The sequence below is a fragment of the Oncorhynchus masou genome, chromosome 32 (assembly GCF_036934945.1).
Source record: "Oncorhynchus masou masou isolate Uvic2021 chromosome 32, UVic_Omas_1.1, whole genome shotgun sequence".
NCBI classification, from domain to species: domain Eukaryota; kingdom Metazoa; phylum Chordata; class Actinopteri; order Salmoniformes; family Salmonidae; genus Oncorhynchus; species Oncorhynchus masou.
The window spans coordinates 56,021,545-56,044,736 of record NC_088243.1 but is presented as its reverse complement, the minus strand read 5'-3'; the positions used below and the strand labels follow the sequence as shown (position 1 = coordinate 56,044,736).

Below are 23,192 nucleotides of genomic sequence, written 5' to 3'. Positions count from 1 at the left end.
TCTCTCTCTCTCTCTCTCTCTCTCTCTCTCTCTCTCTCTCTCATATTGGCACAAAAAAGCATAAGAATACACTTCAAAATACTGCTGAGCGAATAGCGCTTTTGAGTTCAGTTTTGGTTTTGAAAAATAATCGCGGTTTTCTTATTTTTTACAATAAATGCATTGTTCATTGCTGTAACAACAATGAATAAAATAATTGATGGTAGTGAGTGACAGCCTATTAGTATCAGTTATTAGGCTCTAAACCATAATTTATTCACATGACTTTACTTACAGTAAATTAAATATTTTGGTTATGTATATTACATATTTGTTTTTAGTATGGTTACACTAAGATATGCAATTACTGCATATCACTTATTAACAAACCATCCCTTGTTCACATTACTTTAATAAAATATTTCAGTTGTTGTGTATATTTTTTTAATTTCATTTGATTACTTAATATTTTATTACAAGTCATCATCTCATCTCTGCTTAGGCTGTAGCTGCCAGCCAGCCATCTATCTCTGTTCTCCCAGAGTCATCCTTCCGGATAGCAGGCTTACATAGCTGGTTAGCTGCCTGCTGTCTGATGAAATCACATTTGAAGTAGTTCTATAAAGTAGATAAGGCATACTTTTAACACTGCTAAATAACAACTATCAATAGCCCTCTCCTATCTCTCTGTGTCTGTCTGTCGGCCACACAGGCTTGCCCAGCAAAGAACCAATGAGAACAGGAGGCAGCTAGCTGTAGGCAATGGATTCTGGTCAATGTAGTTCATTACTATGTTTTCAGAGCTTAACTCTGATGAGCTGGACAAGATGTCCCAGAGAGAAATCTCTCTAGAGAAATGGCACAAATGGTGCAGAACTAAATGGAATTCAAATAATGGAACCAATGTCAGTCAATTAGTTATTTACAAACTGAAAATAAACCAACATTTTGGTTATTCGCTCAGCACTACTTCAAAATTGCCATAGAACATTCAATCTAGGTTCTGTGGGTGGGAACATCATCTGGCCAGATTGACAGACAAAAGGCAGATGAACGGAGCTCAGTGCAGACAGAAAGATAGAAGCCAAAAACACAATGACACAAGGCACCACAACATGAAAAACATTGACTAACACTAACACACATACAGTAGGAGTGCTGCATTTAGCGGGGTTAGGACTGACTTGTTTTAAATTTATATTTCTTAATATGTTGCGGTCGAATACAGATCACATGAATTCTACAAATGAAAATGTACAGGAAATGTCCTCAATTTGTATCTGTAAACTGTATTTGTGGTGAAATTGAGGCCAGGATTCAATCCAAGGAGTGTTATAGAGCAGCGCACTGACTGTCGACGGTGCAACTTTTAAGGGCAACTTCCCCGACGTTCAAAGAGATCGCTCAATAGTGCACCTCGGATTGAATCCCGGCCTGACACAGTGTAGGTATGTGTGTATGTCTTAATATGTGTGTGTATGTCTCTATAATGTCAGTATGTCAATTAACATGTGTTATATACACTCTCTGGGAGAACAGTAACCATAACAACGACGACAACATCAACAGAACAAGACTGAGAGAGTTCGGACCAAGGGTGAAAGATTACAGGGTCACAGGAAGATCAAAAACAGGTACAAGGGGTCAGAGGTCAGTGGGAGGGGTCATAACCCAGCCCGTTGATTGGTCACTGCCATTGTAATGTGATGGTGAGACACTGTGCCACACGGCAGATGCATATAGCTGTTGCTGGGCGGCCAGTGTTGAGTACCTCTCATAACCATGCTGACAGCAAAGTTTATGTGTGTCCCTTTTTGCCATTAAATGGTGGGCTGCTCTTTCTTCTCACAGTTCAAAGGTCTTTCCTATCTCTCTTTCGTTTTCCCACTGTGTCTCTTTTGTCTGTTTCATTTATATGACGTTTTCGAAAAGCTGCAGGGACCTCATGATGTTTTCATCCTGGGGAAGAAAGAATGAAAAAAAAAGGAGAAAGCTGATCATTAGGAAAAAAACAGTAACACCTCTGAACTTGCACATACACAGTGGTGGAACAGGTACCCAACTCTCCTACTTGAGTAAAATTAAAAAATATCTTCATAGAAAAAGACTCAAGTAAAAGTAAAAGTCACCCAGTAAAATTCTACATGAGTAAAAGCTAAAAATATTTGTTTAAAAATATACTTAAGTATCAAGTAAAAGTATAAATCATTTCAAATTCCTTATATTAAACAAACCTGATGGCACCATTTTCTTGTTTTTTAATTTATGGAAAGCCACGGGTACACTTCAACATTCAGACATAATTTACAAACGAAGCATGTGTGTTTAGTGAGTCCACCAGATCAGAGGCAATAGGGAGGACTAGGGATGTTCAGTTGATAAGTGCTTGAATTTGACTATTTTTCTGTCCTGCTAAGCATTCAAAAAATAACGTGTGTCAAGGAAAATGTATAGAGTAAAAAGTACAATATTTTCTAAATGGATGTAGTGAAGTAATAGTTTTCAAAAATATAAATAGTTAAGTACAGATAGCACAAAAAACAACTTAACTAGTATTTTAAAGTATCTTTACACTACTGCACATACTGCACAGTGCTCAGTGTAGTACTCTGACTGTATCACATAAGTACCACTAGGTGGCAACGAAGACTGAGAAGAGGTTATAAATGAAAATGTCTTACTCAGGCAGTTTAAAATAGAGTACCACATTATGAGTCATAATCCCCCAAAAGCCTAGCGGTCAAACAAGGAAATGGTTCCAATAATATTTCCACCATTCATTTTTCCCATAGAAACACTTAAAATTTCTCTAGGACAAGGTAACTTCTATCAACACATTTGCCTGTATTTACCCCCTGAAAATCAAACACTAATTAGCTGTATGTAGGTTAATGTGACAATCATAAAAAACTACAAATGATGAGCTGTGGGGGCCCATGCGCCTGTGACATCAATGTCCACATTTTCATTGAATAAATCATTTTGACAATAACCTTCCAAAAATTCATTCATAAACCTTATTTTAACTGACATATGTACTCGGAAGCGAAATGTTTGTTTCTTGGGCTTCGGGTATGTGACTGAAAAAGTGCCCTAGGTCTTGAAAAATAGTGCAATGAGTGGCGCTTACTCAGGTCTTCAAAAGAGCATATCAGACCGAGAGCCTAATGCTTCTTGGGTAGTTCTTTATGAGATTTAGTTTACAAAATAATCTCTCCGCAGAAGCAACAGTTACAGGGATGGTAAAAAAAACTGCTTGAAAATCATAACAACATCAGGAAAACTGGGTTGAAGGGAGTGGTGCTTCAAATACAGCAGTTTCGCAACCGTCCCTTATCACTGGTATATCCAGGCGTGCATTATTCAAGAATAGGTTTACATTGTGTGCCGCGCTATGAACATACAATGCACAATGTCGCAATGTCCGGGCCTGCAACCTGGACCTACAGGCCGTGGTGAATACATTTGCTCACAAAAATGCAAGGCAACGCAGTCACATGCTGTCGCTACTATAGGCCTCTACGTGAAAAAGAGAGACAAGCACAGACACAAATAGACTTTATTCTAAGAGAAACAAAGAGAAAAAGACACAGAGAGAGAAAGCAAGGAGGACTTCAGCGGACCAGGGGAGTCTCTCAAATTGGCTTTAATTTCATTGAATTTGATTCAATTTAATTTACCTTGAATACCGCAGCCCATTTGTGTAGGCTATTAGACAAACAGAACCCACTGAGCTCAACCACAAACAATTGCTGAATTTATCCTCAAGCCAAGTACTTTTTTCTTAATTGTAAGGCTGTTTGATGTGTAATTTTGATTTAAAAAAGTGAATATAAATAGCAACTAAATGCGGTATATAGCTATAGATAGTACACTGCATAATGAAAGCGTCCCTAGTAAGCTAGTGTTTTGAAGGTGGACTGACTGTATTATTTGGAATTAAAAGACTGGCTTCAAGCATAACAAATTTCTATCCAAGCTGGGAGAGAGCGCGAGGATGGCTCATGTCATGCAGGTTCCGGCAGGCTATACAGGACAATTGAGTTTTTTTAAATCAATTGGTAGCTGTCACATCAAACATTTATTTTACAATCTGCAATGTTAAAATGTCCAACTTTAATTACTGAACAAGCAATTACATTATTGCCAGCCAGCAGTCTACTGTAAATGGCAGCATTTCGACACCATGTACAGCTTTAATGAAATGTTAGGCTTAACATGAGAAAATTACAACCAAATAGGCCTACAATAAACATTTATCCATTAGCTAAAGCACAGCTATAGGCTCATATGCCCTGGGTCCAGAGAAAGCATGTCATCGATTCAATAGGCAGCCGTACAGACATGTAGCTATTTCAGCACCATGGACAGTGATCGGTAGTCTATAATTTGTGAGTTCCTGTCAGGCTGATGCGTTAAAAAAAAAATGTGGGGGGATCCAACCTTGCAGGGATCCAGAGAAACTGCATTATGGCAGTGGTGTGAGACCAATGGCTCTGGTCTACTTACTGTCCCCTCCCTGCTCTCTCCACCCACCCCGCCCAAGCTGAAAAAATTAGGGAATGGGGTGTCTCGCTTTCTCTGCGGTCTCTGGTAAAGAGTAAAGACCAACAGCAGGGAGAAATGATAGTGTAGGATTATTATAGAAGTTATATTATTTTCTAAGTCACTGTTGTGTAGTTCTAAAATAACTAACTACACAAGTGTTTGGAATTGTAATGAAAATTGATTATCGACTACTTTACTCTATTCTGATTGGTCAGATGTTTGTTGATGGTTAGAAGGGTACAGGAAATAGTTGAGTTGAAGAGTGCTGGCCTAATGGCCGTGAAAAAGGTCAGTTGATCATCACATTTGCATAAGAATAGTCAGTCTCCATCCAGGGTTCGTTTACATAGAGAGTGATCAACCCACCATCTAAAACCCTCAAACTACAATAGTATTATACAGGATTAAGTGGGAGGGATGTTTAATGATGTGTGTGTGTGTGTGTGTGTGTGTCAATATGCATGTGTGTGTGTATTTTGTGTGTGAGCATATGTAGTGTGTGTGTGCGTGCGTGTGCGTGTGTGTGTATGTGTGTGTGTGTGTGCGTGCGTGTATGTGTGTGCGTGTGTGTGTGTGTATGTGTGTGTGTGTGTGTGTGTGCGTGTATGTGTGTGTGTGTTGGAGTGTCCATGGCAGTGTGTGTGAGTGTGTGCATAGAGCCAGTGATAATCGTAGAAGTCCAGAGAACTCCAGTTTACCTCCTGGCAGGACAGAATGAACTCATCCAGAGTGACTACTCCATCTCTGTTCTTGTCCATCTTCTGGAAGAAAGCATCCACATGTTGTTTGGGAGTGTCTGTCTTCAGGGCAGGGTAGGTGTACTTCCCCATCATGTCATATATCGCTCTGACGATGTCTGTCATCTCCTGTAACACACACAAAAGCATAGTTTGTCTGTCAGTGGATGTTGAATGTGAAACAAAACACATAATTACTTAGAAATGTACTACACATGTATTTATTTTATTTAACCTTTATTTAACTAGGCAAGTCAGCTAAGAACAAATGCTTATTTACAATGAAGGTCAAAAGGCCTTCTGCAGGGACGGGGCTGGGATTTAAAATTAAAATTAAAATATTTAAATATAGGACAAAACACACATCATGACAAGAGAGACAACACAACATTACATAATGTGAGAGCTAAGACAACAACATAGCAAGGCAGCAACCCATGACAACACAGCATGGTAGCAATACAACATGACAACAACATGGTAGCAACACAACATGGTAGCCGCACAAAACATAGTACAAACATTATTGGACACAGACAACAGCACCAAGGGCAAGAAGGTAGAGACAACAATACATCACGCAAAGCAGTCTCAACTGTCCGTAAGAGTGTCCATGATTGAGTCTTTGAATGAAGAGATTGAGATAAAACTGTCCAGTTTGAGTGTGTGTTGCAGCTCGTTCCAGTTGCTAGCTGCAGCAAACTGAAAATATGAGCGACCCAGGGATGTGTGTGCTTTGGGGACCTTTAACAGAATGTGACTGGCAGAATGGGTGTTTTTGTGGAGGATGAGCGCTGCAGTAGATATCTCAGATAGGGGTGAGTGAGGCCAAAGAGGGTTTTATAAATAAGCATCAACCAGTGGTTCTTGCGACGGGTATATAGAGATGACCAGTTTACAGAGGAGCATAGAATGCAGTGATGTGTCCTATAAGGAGCATTGGTGGCAAATCTGATGGCCGAATGTTTTTATTTTATTTTTTTATTTTACCTTTATTTAACCAGGCAAGTCAGTTAAGAACAAATTCTTATTTTCAATGACGGCCTGGGAACAGTGGGCTAACTGCCTGTTCAGGGGCAGAACGACAGATTTGTACCTTGTCAGCTCGGGGGTTTGAACTCGCAACCTTCCGGTTACTAGTCCAACGCTCTAACCACTAGGCTACCCTGCCGAATGGTAAAGAACTTCTAGCCGCTCGAGAGCACCCTTACCTGCCGATCTATAAATTACGTCTCCGTAATCTAGCATGGGTAGGATGGTCATCTGAATCGGAGTTAGTTTGCCAGCTGGGGTGAAAGAGGAGCGATTACTATAGCGGCAACCATGTCTAGATTTAACTTTAGCCTGCAGCTTTGATATGTGCTGAGAGAAGGACAGTGTACTGTCTAGCCATACTCCCAAGTACTTGTATGAGTACTTGTATGAGGTGACTACCTCCAGCTGAGTATAAGACTGTATCATCTACATACAAGTGGATGAGAGAGCTTCTTACTGCCTGAGCTATGTACTCCGTTGGTGACAAGCAATGGCCGAGACAGCAGATTTTCTGACTTTGTACACCGCACTCTTTGAGAAAGGTAGTTAGCAAACCAGGCCAAAGATCCCTCAGAGACACCAATACTCCTTAGCCAGCCCACAAGAATGGAATGGTCTACCATATCAAAAGCTTTGGTCAAGTCAATAAAAATAGCAGCACAACATTGCTTTGAATCAAGAACAATGGTGACATCACTGAGGACCTTCAAGGTTGCAGTGACACATAACCTGAGCGGAAACCAGATTGCATACCAGAGAGAATATTGTAGACATCAAGCAAGCCAGTCAAACTGTATGCTGTACCCACTTGCATGTGCACCTCTCACACACACACACACACACACACACACACACACACACACACACACACACACACACACACACACACACACACACACACACACACACACACACACACACACACACACACACACACACACACCTCCTTGTTGATGTAGCCATCTCTGTTTATGTCATACAGGTTGAAAGTCCACGTCAACTTCTCCCTCACTGATCCCCTCAGTAAGATGGACAGAGCCATGACAAAGTCCTGGAGGAGGGAGAGAATGAGACACGGTCACAGGGAGAACAAGAGGAAGAGAGATCCAGCATGGAATGCACGACGGTTAACAGATCAAAGGATCGTGAGGGGGGGGGGTTGAGACGAGGTAGAGGAATGTTAACCTCAAACTTGATGGATCCGCTGTGTGCTGAGTCAAAGGCGTCGAAAAGGTAGTGTGCGTAGGAACTGGCATCTGAAGAGCATTGGAGAGAAGAGAGATTCATGTCACTCTTTATGGGCTTACAGAACACAACCACTACACAACTCAACACCTTTACAAGTTATGGAGACACATACACAAACTCATTTCTTACCTCCATGGGGAAAGAACTGGGCGTATATCTGTTTGAAGGTGTCCTCGTTCACCACCCCACTAGGGCACTCCTACGGTGGAAATAGAAAGAAATACGGAGAGACAAAAAGAGAGAGAGAGATCAGCCACAGAGAGCCATCGGTGATGGACAGAGTGATGACGTGATGGAGAAATGGAATGATAAGTATAGACTGACTACATACGTTTTTGAAGCCACGGTAAAGGACTTGTAGCTCTCTTTTGCTGAAGTTGCTCTGAGCCTCCAGTTTATCCAGCCCTTCTGGCCGATGACACACAATGCTCATCTCAAAATCATCATCAATTTTATCTGGAGAGAGAGAGAGATACATACCGTAGATATGAGATTTTCGCAAAAGGTTGCATTTTCACCAGCCATGGAAAAGAGAGAGAGAGAGAGAGAGAGAGAGAGAGAGAGAGAGAGAGAGAGAGAGAGAGAGAGAGAGAGGGAGAAAGAGAGAGAGGGAGAAAGCAAGAGAGGGAGAAAGAGAGAGAGAGAGAGAGAGAGAGAGAGAGAAAGGGGAAGTATAGAGTGGTTTAGGTAAGAGAGGGCACAATAGGACAGTGGGAGAGATGGAGCAGAAGAAAAAGAGAGACAGGAGGGTAGAGAGAGTGACCTGATCATTAACAATTCATTACTGCCTCTGCCAGAGGTGAGGGGACCAGAGGACGGACAGACGGGCACACAGGCTCCTCCAGGCCATTTAGTTTCATCCTGGTGGCAGAGCTGTCTCTGTCATTGTCTCATTAGTCAGAGGGTGGAGAGTGCTGACTCCAGCCCGAGGTGAGGTAATTCAGACACAACTCACCTGGGAAGCCAAGTGACACTTACGTTACAGGCACTCTGACAGATGCACTGTTCAATGGTACTGTACTGTCACACATGCACTGACACACAAAACCAGCCTCACACAGAGCTAGGGTTGCAAAGCCACTGGTATTTTACCAAAGCTACTGGTATTTTACCAAAGCTACTGGAATCTGCAGTAATTTTGGTAATTAACAGCACATCTATGGCAATCTATCGTAACTTTGATAATTTATACTAACTATACTACTTTTGTAAACTTAAAACATTTATTCATGTGCAGTATTCCTTTTTTGGGCCTGCTTTAAATTATGTGTGGCTTATAACACCTTCATAAACACTACTTAAATGTGTGACAAATCATCTACAACCATATGTCATTCTTTATAACGGCTTCATAAAGCCTTCATAAACACTACTTAAATGTGTGACAAATCATCTACAACCATATGTCATTCTTTATAACGGCTTCATAAAGCCTTCATAAACACTACTTAAATGTGTGACAAATCATCTACAACCATATGTCATTCTTTATAACGGCTTCATAAAGCCTTCATAAACACTACTTAAATGTGTGACAAATCATCTATAACCATATGTCATTCTTTATAACGGCTTCATAAAGCCTTCATAAACACTACTTAAATGTGACAAATCATCTATAACCATATGTCATTCTTTATAACGGCTTCATAAAGCCTTCATAAACACTACTTAAATGTGTGACAAATCATCTATAACCATGTCATTCTTTATAACGGCTTCATAAAGCCTTCATAAACACTACTTAAATGTGTGACAAATCATCTATAACCATATGTCATTCTTTATAACGGCTTCATAAATGTGGCATAACTGTGGGACATGATTCCCAATGTCAAATGTGGCATAACCCACTATGTCAAATATGACATAAACCTGTGCTTTATAAAGGGTGACATAAGCACCACTTAATAAAGGCCTTATAAGTCATATTCAATAGAGGCTTCACGAAGCATTTATAACCCCGTCATGCATCTTGGTAGAGCATTACAATGCCAGGATATTGGGTTCAATTCTCGGGACCACCCAGAAGTAAAAATGTATTCACGCATGGCTGTAGGTCACTTTGGATAAAAGTGTCTGCAAAATGTTAGATTATATTTCACTAAGACATTTTTAGGATGGCCCAACCTCTTTCCCTCTTCGGTGCATAGTCAATATTGGACCTGACCTCAACTTCCCCCAAAATTCCCCCAAAATGCTGTGCTGCAAGATGACACACACTCTAAAGTGCAGTTAGTTTTATTTTCCCAGGTTTCGGATTTCCCCCAGTTTTTCTGGTTTAACCAATTTTTTTTAATAGAAAAACTAAAACTTTTGATTTTCTGTCTTCACAACAATGCTTAAACCACATCAGGGGACGACTTTTGAGTTATGGAGGAAATCAATGAAACGTAGATTTGTAATTGTGTGAATTGCCCTTTAATTCAGTGAGCATGCCCTGCATTGTTGTTCGGTTAGCGGGTGTAGTGCGTTATGCGCACATGTGATATGATTCGGATGACAAAGAGCTTCACGTGGAGGAAAGAGTAGCGGAGGAAGGAGTTCGCTTCTGCTGCAGTGTTCACGGTAAAATATTACGCATTGTGACTGTGCTTCGAGTAAAAGGCCAGAAACACTACGTATTATTCAGAGCCCCACGAAAGGACACAATATACAGTATACATCCCAGTATACATCCTAGAGATCCTACTGAGCATTCCCTAACATACCTTTACTGCGGCACCCAGGATAGTTATTGCTGTAAGCCAATATGTATTCCATATACAGCGATTCGCATTGGCGGCCTTTATTTATTTAAAACCCAAATGTCACTTAAATATGAACAAATATGAATCATTTTAATGTTTCAACAATAATTGTTCAAATATCATGAATGGTTATCTAATATTTTATACTATTACGTGGGATACTTCTATTTAGAACGTTTCGTAAATTCCGTGACCCGGAAGTACTTTTTTAGTGTTGCTGACGAGACGCTGAACATGTGACGAGTTTGAACATCAAATGCCAACTTGTGCTGCCACCGGACAGTAAAGAAAGTACTAAATTAAGCTTTATGTATTATAATATAAATTATTTTGTTGTAGTTAAGTGTTGAGTTAGATTACATACAGCAGCTACCTCAGTTGGTATTTTAAATAATTTTGGTGACTTCACCTAAATGCAATTCACCCTAGACACAGCCATGTCTCATAGTCACGTTATGACATTTGTAAATTAAAGAGAAATATAATAATAGGAATTTAATGGAGTTTCCCCTTCTTTCCATTTCGAGTTTCTGGCGCAGCACAGCAATGGTCTTATCCAGATGGTGCGACAGACATTTCCTAACAAACCTGCTAACTTTCTTTGTTGTTACCTTTAAGGTTGGAACCAACATGCAGTAACTCCAGCAGGAAGAAAGACAATAAGTTTTAGCTGTTGGTGATCATTTCCTAAGTGTTGATACATTGGTGTTTACGCCATTAAGCCTTTATGTATGTGTTATTAATGACCAAATGTGTCTGACCTTTCAGTAAGCACAGCTTCATATGATATAAGACATTTATGTGTATGCTAGTAATGACCAAACAGGTCTGACTGTATTGTAAGTACAGCACCATATGATATAAGACATTTATGTGTAGGTTAGTAATGACCAAACGGGTCTGACTGTATTGTAAGTACAGCACCATATGATATAAGGCATGTATGTACAGTACCAGTCTAAAGTGTGGACACAGCTACTATAACACATATGGAATCATGTAGCAACCAAAAAAGTGTTCTCTCTCTCTCATACACACACACACACACACACACACACACACACACACACACACACACACACACACACACACACACACACACACACACACACACACACTTACTCCATTGCCCAACTATTAGCCCATAATAATACAGCAATAGTCATAGACACCAATACTCATAGCCATCTTCCATTCATATGGAAGTAATATCAGAGTTTTGCACAGTACACATTTACAACCTTTTAACTATTTGCTCAGCAGGCTAACATGGTCAAAAGAGACATACTATCCGGGTTGATATTCAGCATAGTAGTGGTGCCAGTGGTAACTACTCACCCTCAACATGGATGACCCCCACAAGGTGCAGTAGTTTAACCGCCCCGCAGATCAGAAGCATAATAGCTATGATATGGAGACTGCTCGCCTCATGTTCTCCCTCATTATCCATCTCTCTCTCTATCTATCAGGTCTACCGCTGGTTTTCTCCTATCTTCCCCTGCTCTGGCGGTACGTATGTAAACTTTCTACAGGACATATTCCACCCCTCTATCCCCTTCCTCTCTCTCTCTACTTCGGTCTCCTCTCACTGACTGCAACCACTATCATTCTACCTGCCTCGCTCTCTCTCCACCTCTTCCCACCTTATCCCCCTCGCCCATCTCTTTCTCTCCCTCTTACCTTCGCACCATGCCTGTGACCCTCACTCCCTCTATCCCCAGGTTCCTGCTCTCACACTCATTCCCTCCCCCTTTCTCTCTGTTTAGTAATAGAATGTCCTTCACTCTCAGGATGGACACCACCTCCAGGGCGAGAGATGAACCACTGAACCTAACAGAACAATGATACACACACAGCTGGCGGGTTGAAGGTGAGTGTGTGTGTGTGTGTACTGTACATCACAGAGCTGTGCTTAACTTGCTTGAAGGTAACTTTGCTAAATTGACGTTATATCCTTTAAATGACACACAATTACAATAGACACAGGTTATTGTCCCCCATATAAACCAACCAGTGACGCCAAGAGCTTTTATTTTTACCTAGAAAATACATTCCACTGTATGTGTAGGCCGTCATTGTAAATAATAATTTGTTCTTAACTGACTTGCCTAATTAAATAAAGGTTAAATAAAAATCTAAAATACAAGTTAATAAAGTAAAATCACCTTGCAGTAATTAAAATTTACCAGTAGAGGGAGGCATACTCTCTTGCAAGATTAGATCCCTGACTGTCATTGTCCACTTCCTCCTTTCATATTGGTCTAATGGTATTATTCCAGAACCTGTTCAGCACTTTGAACATGTCTTGTCAGGGTTTCCTTACAATGGAATGGGCGGCAGGTAGCCTAGCAGTTAAGCAAGTTGGGCCATTAACCAAAAAGTCTCTGGTTTGAATCCCCAAACTGACTAGGTGATTTTATTTTTGTCAATATGCCCTTGAGCTAGGCACTTAATCCTAATTGCTTCTGTAAGTCTCGCTGGATAAGCGTGTGATGTAAATAAGTGTATGCATCCCTATTCTTCTCCTCTGTCGTCCTATTCAAATGGATCCCGGTAATCCTTCTGTACGAGACGCTCGTTTGCATAATCTGAATCAGGCAAGGGCTACAGCTGCTTCTCATTGGCCGTTTAACAGCGAGGAGCACTCGCTTAGAAGCATAACCACTACTCTGACATCACAACACTGAGCAGTGCCTTCATAATGCATTCGCACCCCTTTTCCACATTTTGTCGTGTTACAGCCTGAATTTGAAATGAATTACATTGAGATGTTGTGTCACTGATCCACACAAGTGCCTTCATAATGCATTCGCACCCCTTTTCCACATTTTGTCGTGTTACAGCCTGAATTTGAAATGGATTACATTGAGATGTTGTGTCACTGATCCACACACAATACCCCGTCATGTCAAAGTGGACTTGTGTTCTTAGAAATTCTCGACAACCAATTTGACAGAGCTTGGAAGACTTTTTGAAAGAATAAATGGGCAAATATTGTTCAATCCAGGTGTGCAAAGCTCTTAGGCCCCAATTCCGACCCGAGTTAAGAGTGTCTAAAGGGAACGTAGCATTAGAAGAGCATGCTATTCACCCACTATTTGTTTTGGGTGGAGATGGAATAAATGAAGGCGTGGCGGAGGTGTGTCTACAGCTACACCGTATTCTGACCTTGACTTCATTCCCTCATAATTCCACCAACTTTACACGTGAGGAAACCTTGAGTGAGGTCAAGTGAACCTGCCGTTTCCAAGTAGAAAAAGCATCTACTTTCTTTTTCCTAATGGAAATAACAGAATTACCCGTGCACATTTATACATTTATAATTTTATTTATAAATTGGTAAGTGCTATTGATAAGAGCTGGGTAAATGAGTAATCTGTTTGTAGAAGGGGATTGTAAACACAAATAGTAATTGTTTTAGATGATTTGTCCTTATGATCCCTGGGGATTCATGTGAAACTAGCGGAAGCAAACTGAAAGTCATATCTACATGACATCTATTGCGGCCCCTTTTCCATGGTCAAATTGGAAATAAACCGTTTTGCCGTTATTCTGAATTTGAATTGTGTGCCCTCGCAATTTGCACGGATGAAATGTGGAGACTAATACTACAGACATCAGTAGGGCTGATGAGTCGATCTATGCACTTTGTTTTGATTATGTGCCCAGGCTTTTCTCCATTTTATTTGACCGTTTGTAACATGTTAAATATTAGCCACTATCGAGATCCACCGTTAGTAATACCCACACGCATGTATTTTTGCATCATTCCATTCTGTTTACCTCTCTTCCCTCTGTCACATCCTTGTCGTTGTTGCTGAGGGTCGCTGGCATTAGTGGATCACATTAGGCTAACGTTGTACAATCGTTTGGGACATGTAGCCTATTTGAATCATTATGGAACTCAGACCAGGCGTAGCAGGTTAAAACCTGGAGCACAGTTCATAACGACTGGATCGTAGTGGTATGATCAGAGAGGATCAGGGTAGATTTATAGGACTGTTGTTCAACCCCTATCGTGCGCTCCCCCCCCTTCCGATATATCGTGGATTGAACTTGAATATGGCAGCTTTCAGGGTGAATCAAACCACTGTACTTTTTAGTCACCGTTATATGTTGTGTGCAAAAGGTTCATTTTTGTACTTTCCTAACCCTAAAACGTAACTGAATAATCGACATGAATGTATCTACCAGTTGGTGCTGAAACAGAGACGAATATGCATAGATGGCTTTCTTTCTTGGCAGCCTATATTCTGACCCTGTTCTCTCAATGTGTTCTAATGAGTCTGTCGACCAAATTCTAATTAACGGTACACCTTATTTAAACGGATGGCTGAAGACAAATGTACTTTTAAACCCCATTGAATGAAAACTCCATGAGAATATCTGTTGGCAAGTCAATAAGTCTGAATCGCCAAATACTGACAAGTGTGTAGGAAAGGCGTGTATAGGAAGGGCATACATTACCTTAGACTTGCCCAGGATGATGGAGTGTTTTTCTTCCACTTTGAAACGACAGAGTATTTTGTGTAGATCGTTGACAGAAAAATAACAACAAGTCCATTGTAATCCAACTTTGGTAACAACAAAAAACGTGAGCAAAAGTCAAGGGGCGTGAATACTTTCTGAACGCACTATATATGGATCCCTAGCATAGACATATTACACACACAAATGTATTACCACAGCCTTACCTCATACACTCACAGCCAGTGGAAATAAGATACTCGTTTTTAAATCACATTTGACTAAAGCAACGTTATTGACTTCAAGGGGGCAAATTGGCATACCTCCAACATACACACGCCAAAACAATCACTGGCAAATTTGAGGCAGCCCTACTGCCAATGTATGTAATCACCAGCCTTTTGAATGGTTCACTATGTCCAAAACGGACACACAGAGAGTGGCATCTCCACACATTCTTAGAAAGTGCAAAAGCAACACACCCATTAAAAAACAGGCAGAAACTGACCGACAAAGATTCAGCAAACACACACCACTGCACTAATTATTACGCTAATGCCACGAGACAGTCAGTGTGAAAGGCATTAGAGTTCATCCGTCCGCTCATCCCCATGGACAAGAAGAGAGGCTTCTGCATATATGGTGTCCGCAGATGAAGACACGCATACACTACTAGATAGTCAACTGAGGCCGTCGTCACAGGATGTCTTGGTTAATAAGCACTCTCACACCCTGCAATACAAAAGTCTACACCACAGTGTGGGTGAGAGAAGGAACGGGAGGGAGGGAGGGAAAGGGGATTGAATGGGAGAGGTGGATGAGAGAGAGAAAAAAAGAGGGATGTGGAAGGGTTGGGATGAGAGCGAGGAGAAAGATGCAGATGATACAGTCTGAAGTGTGTGGGAGAGAAAGACGGAAGGAAAGAAAGAGATAAAGAAGAGTGGAATGAGCAAGAGAGATACGAGAGCACAACTGAAGAGGGAGGAAGGAGACAGATTGGGGGCAAAAAAATAAAGACGAGGTTGACAGAGAGAGCAAGGGAGGAAGAGATGTGGAGAGAGAGATGACGAGGAAAGGGTAACGAGAGAGAGATGGCGGAAAAGACACAAAGGGACAGAAAGTATGAGAGCGAGAGTGGCAGGGAGAGAGAAGATGAAGGCAACATTGCTTCAGGGGCCCAGGTGAGGGAGGGAACGATGGAGGCGGAAGAGGAATGAACAATTCACCAGAGAGAAAAAGCCATCAAAAAGCCTCTGTTGGGACTCAGTCAGACTGACTGTCCCAGAAGACACACAAACAGACATTGTCACAGAGACAACAAGCAGTAGAGAACATCAGGGAGATAAAACCCAGAAACAGGATAACACACGTCCAGAGCACAGCGTTGTTATGATAAAGCGATGACATGACAATGCATTGCCAGAATAGGACTATAATCACCTTAAACATATCACATTATCTGCAACATGTCACAAGGGATATCTGACGTTCTCACGGCCTTGTATTGAACACAGAGTAGGCCTAGCACACACCATTGATATGTCAAGACACAAAAACTATATTTAATAATGTACGTGTTAATGTACAGTATTTCATAATATAAAACGTGATATGTTAGCCAATGGGATTTGCACTAAACAAAAATAAGAAACCCAACATGCAACAATTTACAGTTCATATATTGAAATCAATCAATGGAAATCAATTCTTTAGTTTTCACAGGACTGTGAATACAGATATGCATCTGTTGGTCACAGATACGTTGTACAAAAAAAGGTAGGGGTGTGGATCAGAAAGCCAGTCAATATCTGGTGTGATCACCATTTGCCTCATGACGTTTTGGAATCTTGTCCCACTCCTCTCCAATAGCTGTGCGAAGTTGCTGGATATTGGCGGGAACTGGAACACCCTTTCGTACACGTCGGTCCAGAGCATCCCAAACATGCTCAATAGGTGAAACATGAGGTAATGGCGGCGGACAAATGGCACGACAATGGGCCTCAGGATCGCGTCACGTTTTCTCTGTATATTCAAATTGCCATCAACAAAATGCAATTGTGTTCGTTGTTCATAGCTTATGCCGGCCCATACATCAAGCCCCCCGCCACCATGGGGCACTCTGTCCTCAAAGTTGACATCAGAGAACTGCTCGCCCACACGACTCCATACACGCCTTCTGCCATCTGCCAGGTACAGTTGAAACCGGGATTCATCCGTGAAGAGAACACTTCTCCAGCCTGCCAGTGGATATCGAAGGTGAGTATTTGCCCACTGAAGTCGGTAATGATGCCGAACCGCAGTCAGGTCAAGGCCCTGGTGAGGACGAAGAGCACACACATGAGCTTCCCTGAGACGGTTTCTGACTGTTTGTGGAGAAATACTTCAGTTTCATCAGCTGTCTGGGTCTCTGGCCTCATACGATCCTGCAGGTGAAGAAGCCGGATGTTGTTGCACATGATCTGCGTATGTGAGGCCGGTTGGACGTACTGCCAAATTCTCCAAAACATTGGTTGTCTTGGCAAAGGAGAAATGCTCACATCCCAGGGATGTAAACAAATTTGTGCATAACATTTGAAAGAAATAAGCATTTTCTGCGCATGGAACATTTCTGTGAGCTTTTATTATTATTTAATTTTTACCCCTTTTTTCATGGTATCCAATTGGTAGTAGTTGCAGTCTTGTCTCATTGCTTCAACTCCCGTATGGACTTGGGAGAGGCTAATGTCGAGACCCATGCGTGCTCCGAAACACAACCCAACCAAGCTGCACTGCTTCTTGCCTTAGACCACTCTGCCACCCGGGAGGCCCCTGGGATCTTTTATTTCAGCTTGTGAAAATGGGACCAACACTTTACATATTTATATTTTTGTTCAGTTTAATGTTATAATGTTACAATATGGCAATAGCCCATATGGAAATATCCTAAAATGAGTATCCTAACAGGTCCTCAACACCCCCTTCTCTCCCCTCTCCCTTTCCACAACCCCCCCCCCTCTCTATTTCTTTCTCTCTCTGTCTCTCTCTTAACTTGTGAGTACATGCCCTAAATGGCCTTGGTTAACTTTGGACCCACATGTCTTAGAATACTGCGCTGACCTGTCCCTCCCAAAAACGGACATCTTTTGTTGCCATGACGACCATGCTTCCAAGGTAACAGGCAAGAAAAGAGTGTGTGAGCAGAGTGATAAACACCTTGTGCATGTGTGTGTGTCGCCCCTCCACTGCTGTGCGCACGCACACACACACACAATGTCACTTCCTTCCACCTCCAACACATGGACATGCAAACACACAGACACCACCTGGGCACCTCGACATGAACACTAGCTATACATTATCTCTTTCCTGATGAAACTCTCTCGCTCTTTAGTTTTTACACACCTGTTACCTGTCTCGCTCTCACACAAACATTCAACAGATGCTTCCATGGTGTAGTGACACAGTTACCTGATTATTAGTGTGTGTGTGTTTGACTTTATATTGGTTGCGTGTGTTTTTGCTAGGTGTAGGTTGTGTTGTTTTCATAAATGTGTGTATGTGAGTGCTAACATCCTTTTTTAAGTTGTGTGTGTGTGTGCACGTACATGCCCATGTGTCTCTTCTCTGGACGGCCTCCCCTCCTCTCCCCCTTGGTTCTCTCCCCCATGGTTAACGTGCCACCACTGCGCCCATGTTGTCGTCATGGTAACAGCCTTGTCTACGTTCTGTCTGTTTGAAGAGGTTTCATCACGTCTGACAGTTTTCACTCCCACTGCCCCCCCCCCCACTCCTTCCCTCTCTCCACTCATCCCTCTCATGAACCGACCCCCTCTTCCTTTCTTCTACCCTCTCAATCTCTGTGGAGGTGCTTAGCTCCTCTCCCTTCCTCTCTCACCTGTTACACATTAGTAGTTGCCGCTGTGCTCCTACCCCCAAAATACTCTAGAGCAGGCCTGGGCAACTCCAGTCCTCGGGGGCCTGATTGGTGTCACACTTTTCCCCCATCCCCTGGCAAACAATCCGTGAATCAGTGAATCATTGAATCGGTAAATCAGTAAGAGGTTTATTCATTGAATCATAGATCATGATTCGGATTTCACTACTGTTAGTAAGTATAAGTATAAATATGACACTCAAACACACAGATAGAATCTCACACACACACACACACAAACTAATTATTTAAGTTAACGAAATTGATTTCATACATAATCATAATGTCACACAAACACCTTCACAGACACACACATAAATCATTCTCAAGTGAACAGAGACCTGTGTGTCACATCTTCTCCTGCCTCTTTCTGCCCCACCCCACACACACAGCCCTCATAGCTTGTACATGAAGCACACACAGCCCTCCAATCCATCAACCATCTCACTTATCACCCAGTTCATGCATCATCACATCCCCCAGTGCATACATTAATCTATAAAACGCACACTAGGAGAGAGAAGAGGGCGATAGAAAGAAGGAAGCGAGAGGAAGGGAGGTGGAGGGGGAGAGTGAGGAAAGGGTGGGAGAGGAAAAGGAGGAGGATGAGGAGGTGATGGACTTAAATTAAAGGGAAGAGAAACAGGAAGAGAAGGGGAGAGAGAGAAAAGTGTAATAGACAGGCGTTAGGGAGCGAGGTGGAGAGAAGAGGGGGATCATGATATGTTACAGTTTTTTTTATAATCGCTAGGACCCATTTCTTAATACTTATTGCAGGTCACCTTTTTCCAAACTCTTCACACAGATCTCCTAATCAACTTTCAGCTTGGCACAGCAGTTAATGTCACATCCCAAATGCACTAAAACGACCAAAACACTTCATACATGTCTCAAATCAACTCATTCTTCCGTCACCCGACATGCAAACAGTTAGGATTGCTCAACGTTTTCTTTTGTCAAGTGTCTTTACAAAACAAGAATGACACCTCCCTACTGTTTAGAATTCACTGCAGTATATGTTACAGGAATGAATCAGACATGATGCAATATGCTTCAATATGTGTTATGGCATTTTTTGGCATTGAGTGATTCCAAAATACAAGAATTTGTATATACACCATCTACCATAACAGATACAGTAGCAGTGCTGGTCAACCCTGTCTTCTGCATTTGGCCACAGGTTCTCATCCACATCACATCTTATGTCATCTTGGGCAACACACCTAGAAACTAATCTATTGGCCTGGTCCACCCCTGGCATTCTTCTGCAGATATGTCCAGGCATCCAGCATTCATTGCGTCCAGGAGGGACATTTGATCATGTGGATGGTGGTCATAAACCTTCCACCTCCATGAGGAAAATAATTCCTCGATGGGTTTGAGGAACGGAGAGTAAAGGAAGGAGGAAACGTGACACCATCCTGTGATGGGCTGCAAACCCCTCTGTGACATCACAGGAGGGGTGAAATGTCACACTGTCCCATACAATTACAAACGTCGGCCGATTTCACCTCACCTGCAACCCTTTCCTCACCTGGTACAACCTTCCATAGAGGTCATCCAGGAATGAAATGAGACGCTCGGTGTTGTATGGCCCAATTAGCGGTTTGTGTGACAGCTTTCCATCAGAGGATATTGCGGCACACATTGTGATGTTGTCACCCCTCTGGCCTGAGACATCCACTGTGGCTCTTTTCCCAATCACATTCCTTCCTCACTGCCGTGTTTTGACCAAGTTGAAACCAGCCTCTGTGGGGTTTTTGCCTGGCTTCAATCTCCATGACTCTCTAAAATAAATCCACATGGCAACAGAAGAGTTAGGCCATCACAGTAGTTTACATTATACCTTAAAACATGCCATTGTGTGCCTCTGCCCTGTTTGGTTTTGTTCAAAACCAGTTCTGTATTTTATAGTCATCTTACCTGGACATATTGGTTCCTGAGTTGCTTGACTCGTTCAAAGTTCCCCTCAAAAGGGGACAGTGTACAACTGCTTCATCCTGACTTAATGTTGTTTCAGGACTCTAGAAATAGCTATGCATACATTGTGAATATTTCCATATGTATCGTTGTCTGCCAACACTCTGTCCCGAATCTCTGTGAGTTCTATGCCATTGTTTCTGACGACCATATCAACGATTGCAGTTTCCTGCACAGCAGTGAAAATCCTACCTCTCCCGCCTGTGGGAGGTAACCGTTGGGTCCTAAGCAGAAATACAAAAACAATTACACACAAGTGGGTTTGGAAGCTTTGCTCAATTGACATCTGTAATGTGCAGTTCAGTCAGATGCTCTTGCAGAATGTTCTCATCTTATCTGTTGTTTTGCCATCTAGATCTCAGAATAGATGCCACTGTTGAGCGTTGCAGATTTGGCTGCACTCTCAGACCAGCCTCTCTCATTGATGGACCATGATTTATTACATGATCAATTATAGTAGCCCTAAACTCATCTGAGACTACAGCTCTTGATCTTCCTCTCAAGTCCTCTTCCACCACGCATACATACTCCTCTCCCTCTCCCAGCCACTCTTCTTCCTCTGTCAGCCACTTCTCTATCGCTGGCTGGGTACCATGTTCACATTACAGTTCAGCATATTCCTAAGATGTCCCTTTTCGTATAGATGGTAATGAAATTGAAAGACTAACAACTGGGTGTTCAGCTACAATGGGAATCAGCTGTGGTTGGTCTAATTGTTTTGATAGCATTTCATTTTTTAGATGTGGAATATATTTCAATACAGTATTACTGTAGAAATGTAGCAAATTTCTGTCTTAATCAGTTTTGTTTCATCTTAGATTTTGAACTTAAGTTTAACAGTTTTGAAAAGAGTATGTAAACATGTGCTAATTGGCCTGTAGGTACATAGAGTTTGTGGTGGTGGTCGTGTCCGAGTGAGAAAAGAATTCATGAAATTTGAAAGATGTAGCCATTGAATGCATTTTGTACCAAAGCAATGAAAAAATGATCCACAGTTTTGCAAAAAAACCTGTAACGTGTGATTTATTGTGTGATATCCTGTGCAGTGTCACACACGTGTGTGTGCGCTCTATGCCTTCTGTACTGTACGTTCTGTCCCCAGGTGTGAACAGAAAGGAATGTATGATCCCAGTGCAGCCAGGTCTCTGAGGAGTACAGCAGCATGTGTCCTCTGCGACCACGTACGGTATGCATCATGACCACTACCACTCATCATGTCCAGAAAATAGAAAGAGGTTCAGCGCCAGGTTTGTGATGCTGATAAAAACACAAATACTTTAGTGGGCTCTGCTCTTCTCTTTCAAGTCTGTCTTTCACTCTACCGTGTTTTCTCTCTCTCTCTCTCTCTCTCTCTCTACTCCACACTACTTCCCCAAGGTGTAGCCTAACTTAACACTCCTGGGCAAGTTGTTATCTCCTGCTCCATCTCTCTAACTCAACAATGACAGGGAAAGTCATTTCCCTGAAGTACACATAATAGTTTTTCTTGCTAGTAACCATTTTACTGAAAGGAGGAGGAAGACTCATAAAAAGTGTGTGTGTCGTATTGTGTGTGTTTCATATTGTGTTTGTGTGTGTCGTAATGTGTGTGTGTGTTGTATTGTGTGTGTGTCGTATTGTGTGTGTGTCATGTGTGCGTGTGTGTCGTAATGTGCGTGTGTGTCGTAATGTGTGTGTGTGTGTTGTATTGTGTGTGTGTGTGTCTGTCGTAATGGGAGTGTGTGTGTGTGTGTTATTGTATGTGCCTCTGAAAAGCTTGTTGAATCCCTGCGGGCAGATTGAGAAACAGCTACACTGTTTATTAAGGTCCCTGTCGAGATGAAAGAAAAAGACTGAGGAAGAAGAAAGAGCAAGAGAGAGAGAGCGAAAGAGAGTGAGAGCGAAAGAGAGAGAGAGCGAAAGAGAGTGAGAGCGAAAGAGAGTGAGAGCGAGGAAGAAGAATCAGGTAGAACAGGAGATGAGAAAGAACGGAGAAGACAGAGAGACAGAGGAGGTATGGAAACACGTGACTTAGGAGAGAGAAACTGGAAATGGCAAGAAAAGGGGGACAGTAGGGGACAAACATACCGATCTCAATGAAGATGAAGTCAGTCAAACTCATCCCTCAAACCCCAGAAACACTCATTTCCCCTTAAGACCAATGATTTCACATCTACGTGCATCTCTTCCCTTTATCTCTTATCTCTTCCCTTTATCAAGATAGATTCTGTGAGCCTTGAGACTTCTCTTCACAAAAAAACACATTTCAAATGAATCCATTCCATTCCTTTCGGGTAGATATCCGTCTGGGTAGATATCACTCCTCAGATATGTATCTCCACCTGGGTAGATATCAGTCCTCAGATATGTATCTCCACCTGGGTAGATATCAGTCCTCAGATATGTATCTCCACCTGGGTAGATATCAGTCCTCAGATATGTATCTCCACCTGGGTAGATATCAGTCCTTATATATGTATCTCCACCTGGGTAGATATCAGTCCTCAGATATGTATCTCCACCTGGGTAGATATCAGTCCTCAGATATGTATCTCC

The 23,192-nt window shown here is 42.0% G+C and overlaps 1 protein-coding gene across 1 annotated transcript in view; it reads right to left on the bottom strand.

The window, feature by feature from the left end:
- Nucleotides 1–4: 4 nt before the first annotated feature.
- Nucleotides 5–23,192, bottom strand: part of LOC135527033 (Kv channel-interacting protein 1-like) — a 32,595-nt gene continuing 9,407 nt past the window's right edge. The window contains exons 2-7 of the mRNA XM_064955689.1: nt 7,879–8,003; nt 7,677–7,746; nt 7,485–7,555; nt 7,243–7,350; nt 5,226–5,393; nt 5–1,938 (exon numbers count right to left, since the gene is read on the bottom strand). Of these exons, the coding sequence (XP_064811761.1) occupies nt 1,891–1,938; nt 5,226–5,393; nt 7,243–7,350; nt 7,485–7,555; nt 7,677–7,746; nt 7,879–8,003 (590 nt within the window). The 3' untranslated portion in view covers nt 5–1,890. The remainder of the gene's footprint in view (nt 1,939–5,225; nt 5,394–7,242; nt 7,351–7,484; nt 7,556–7,676; nt 7,747–7,878; nt 8,004–23,192) is intronic.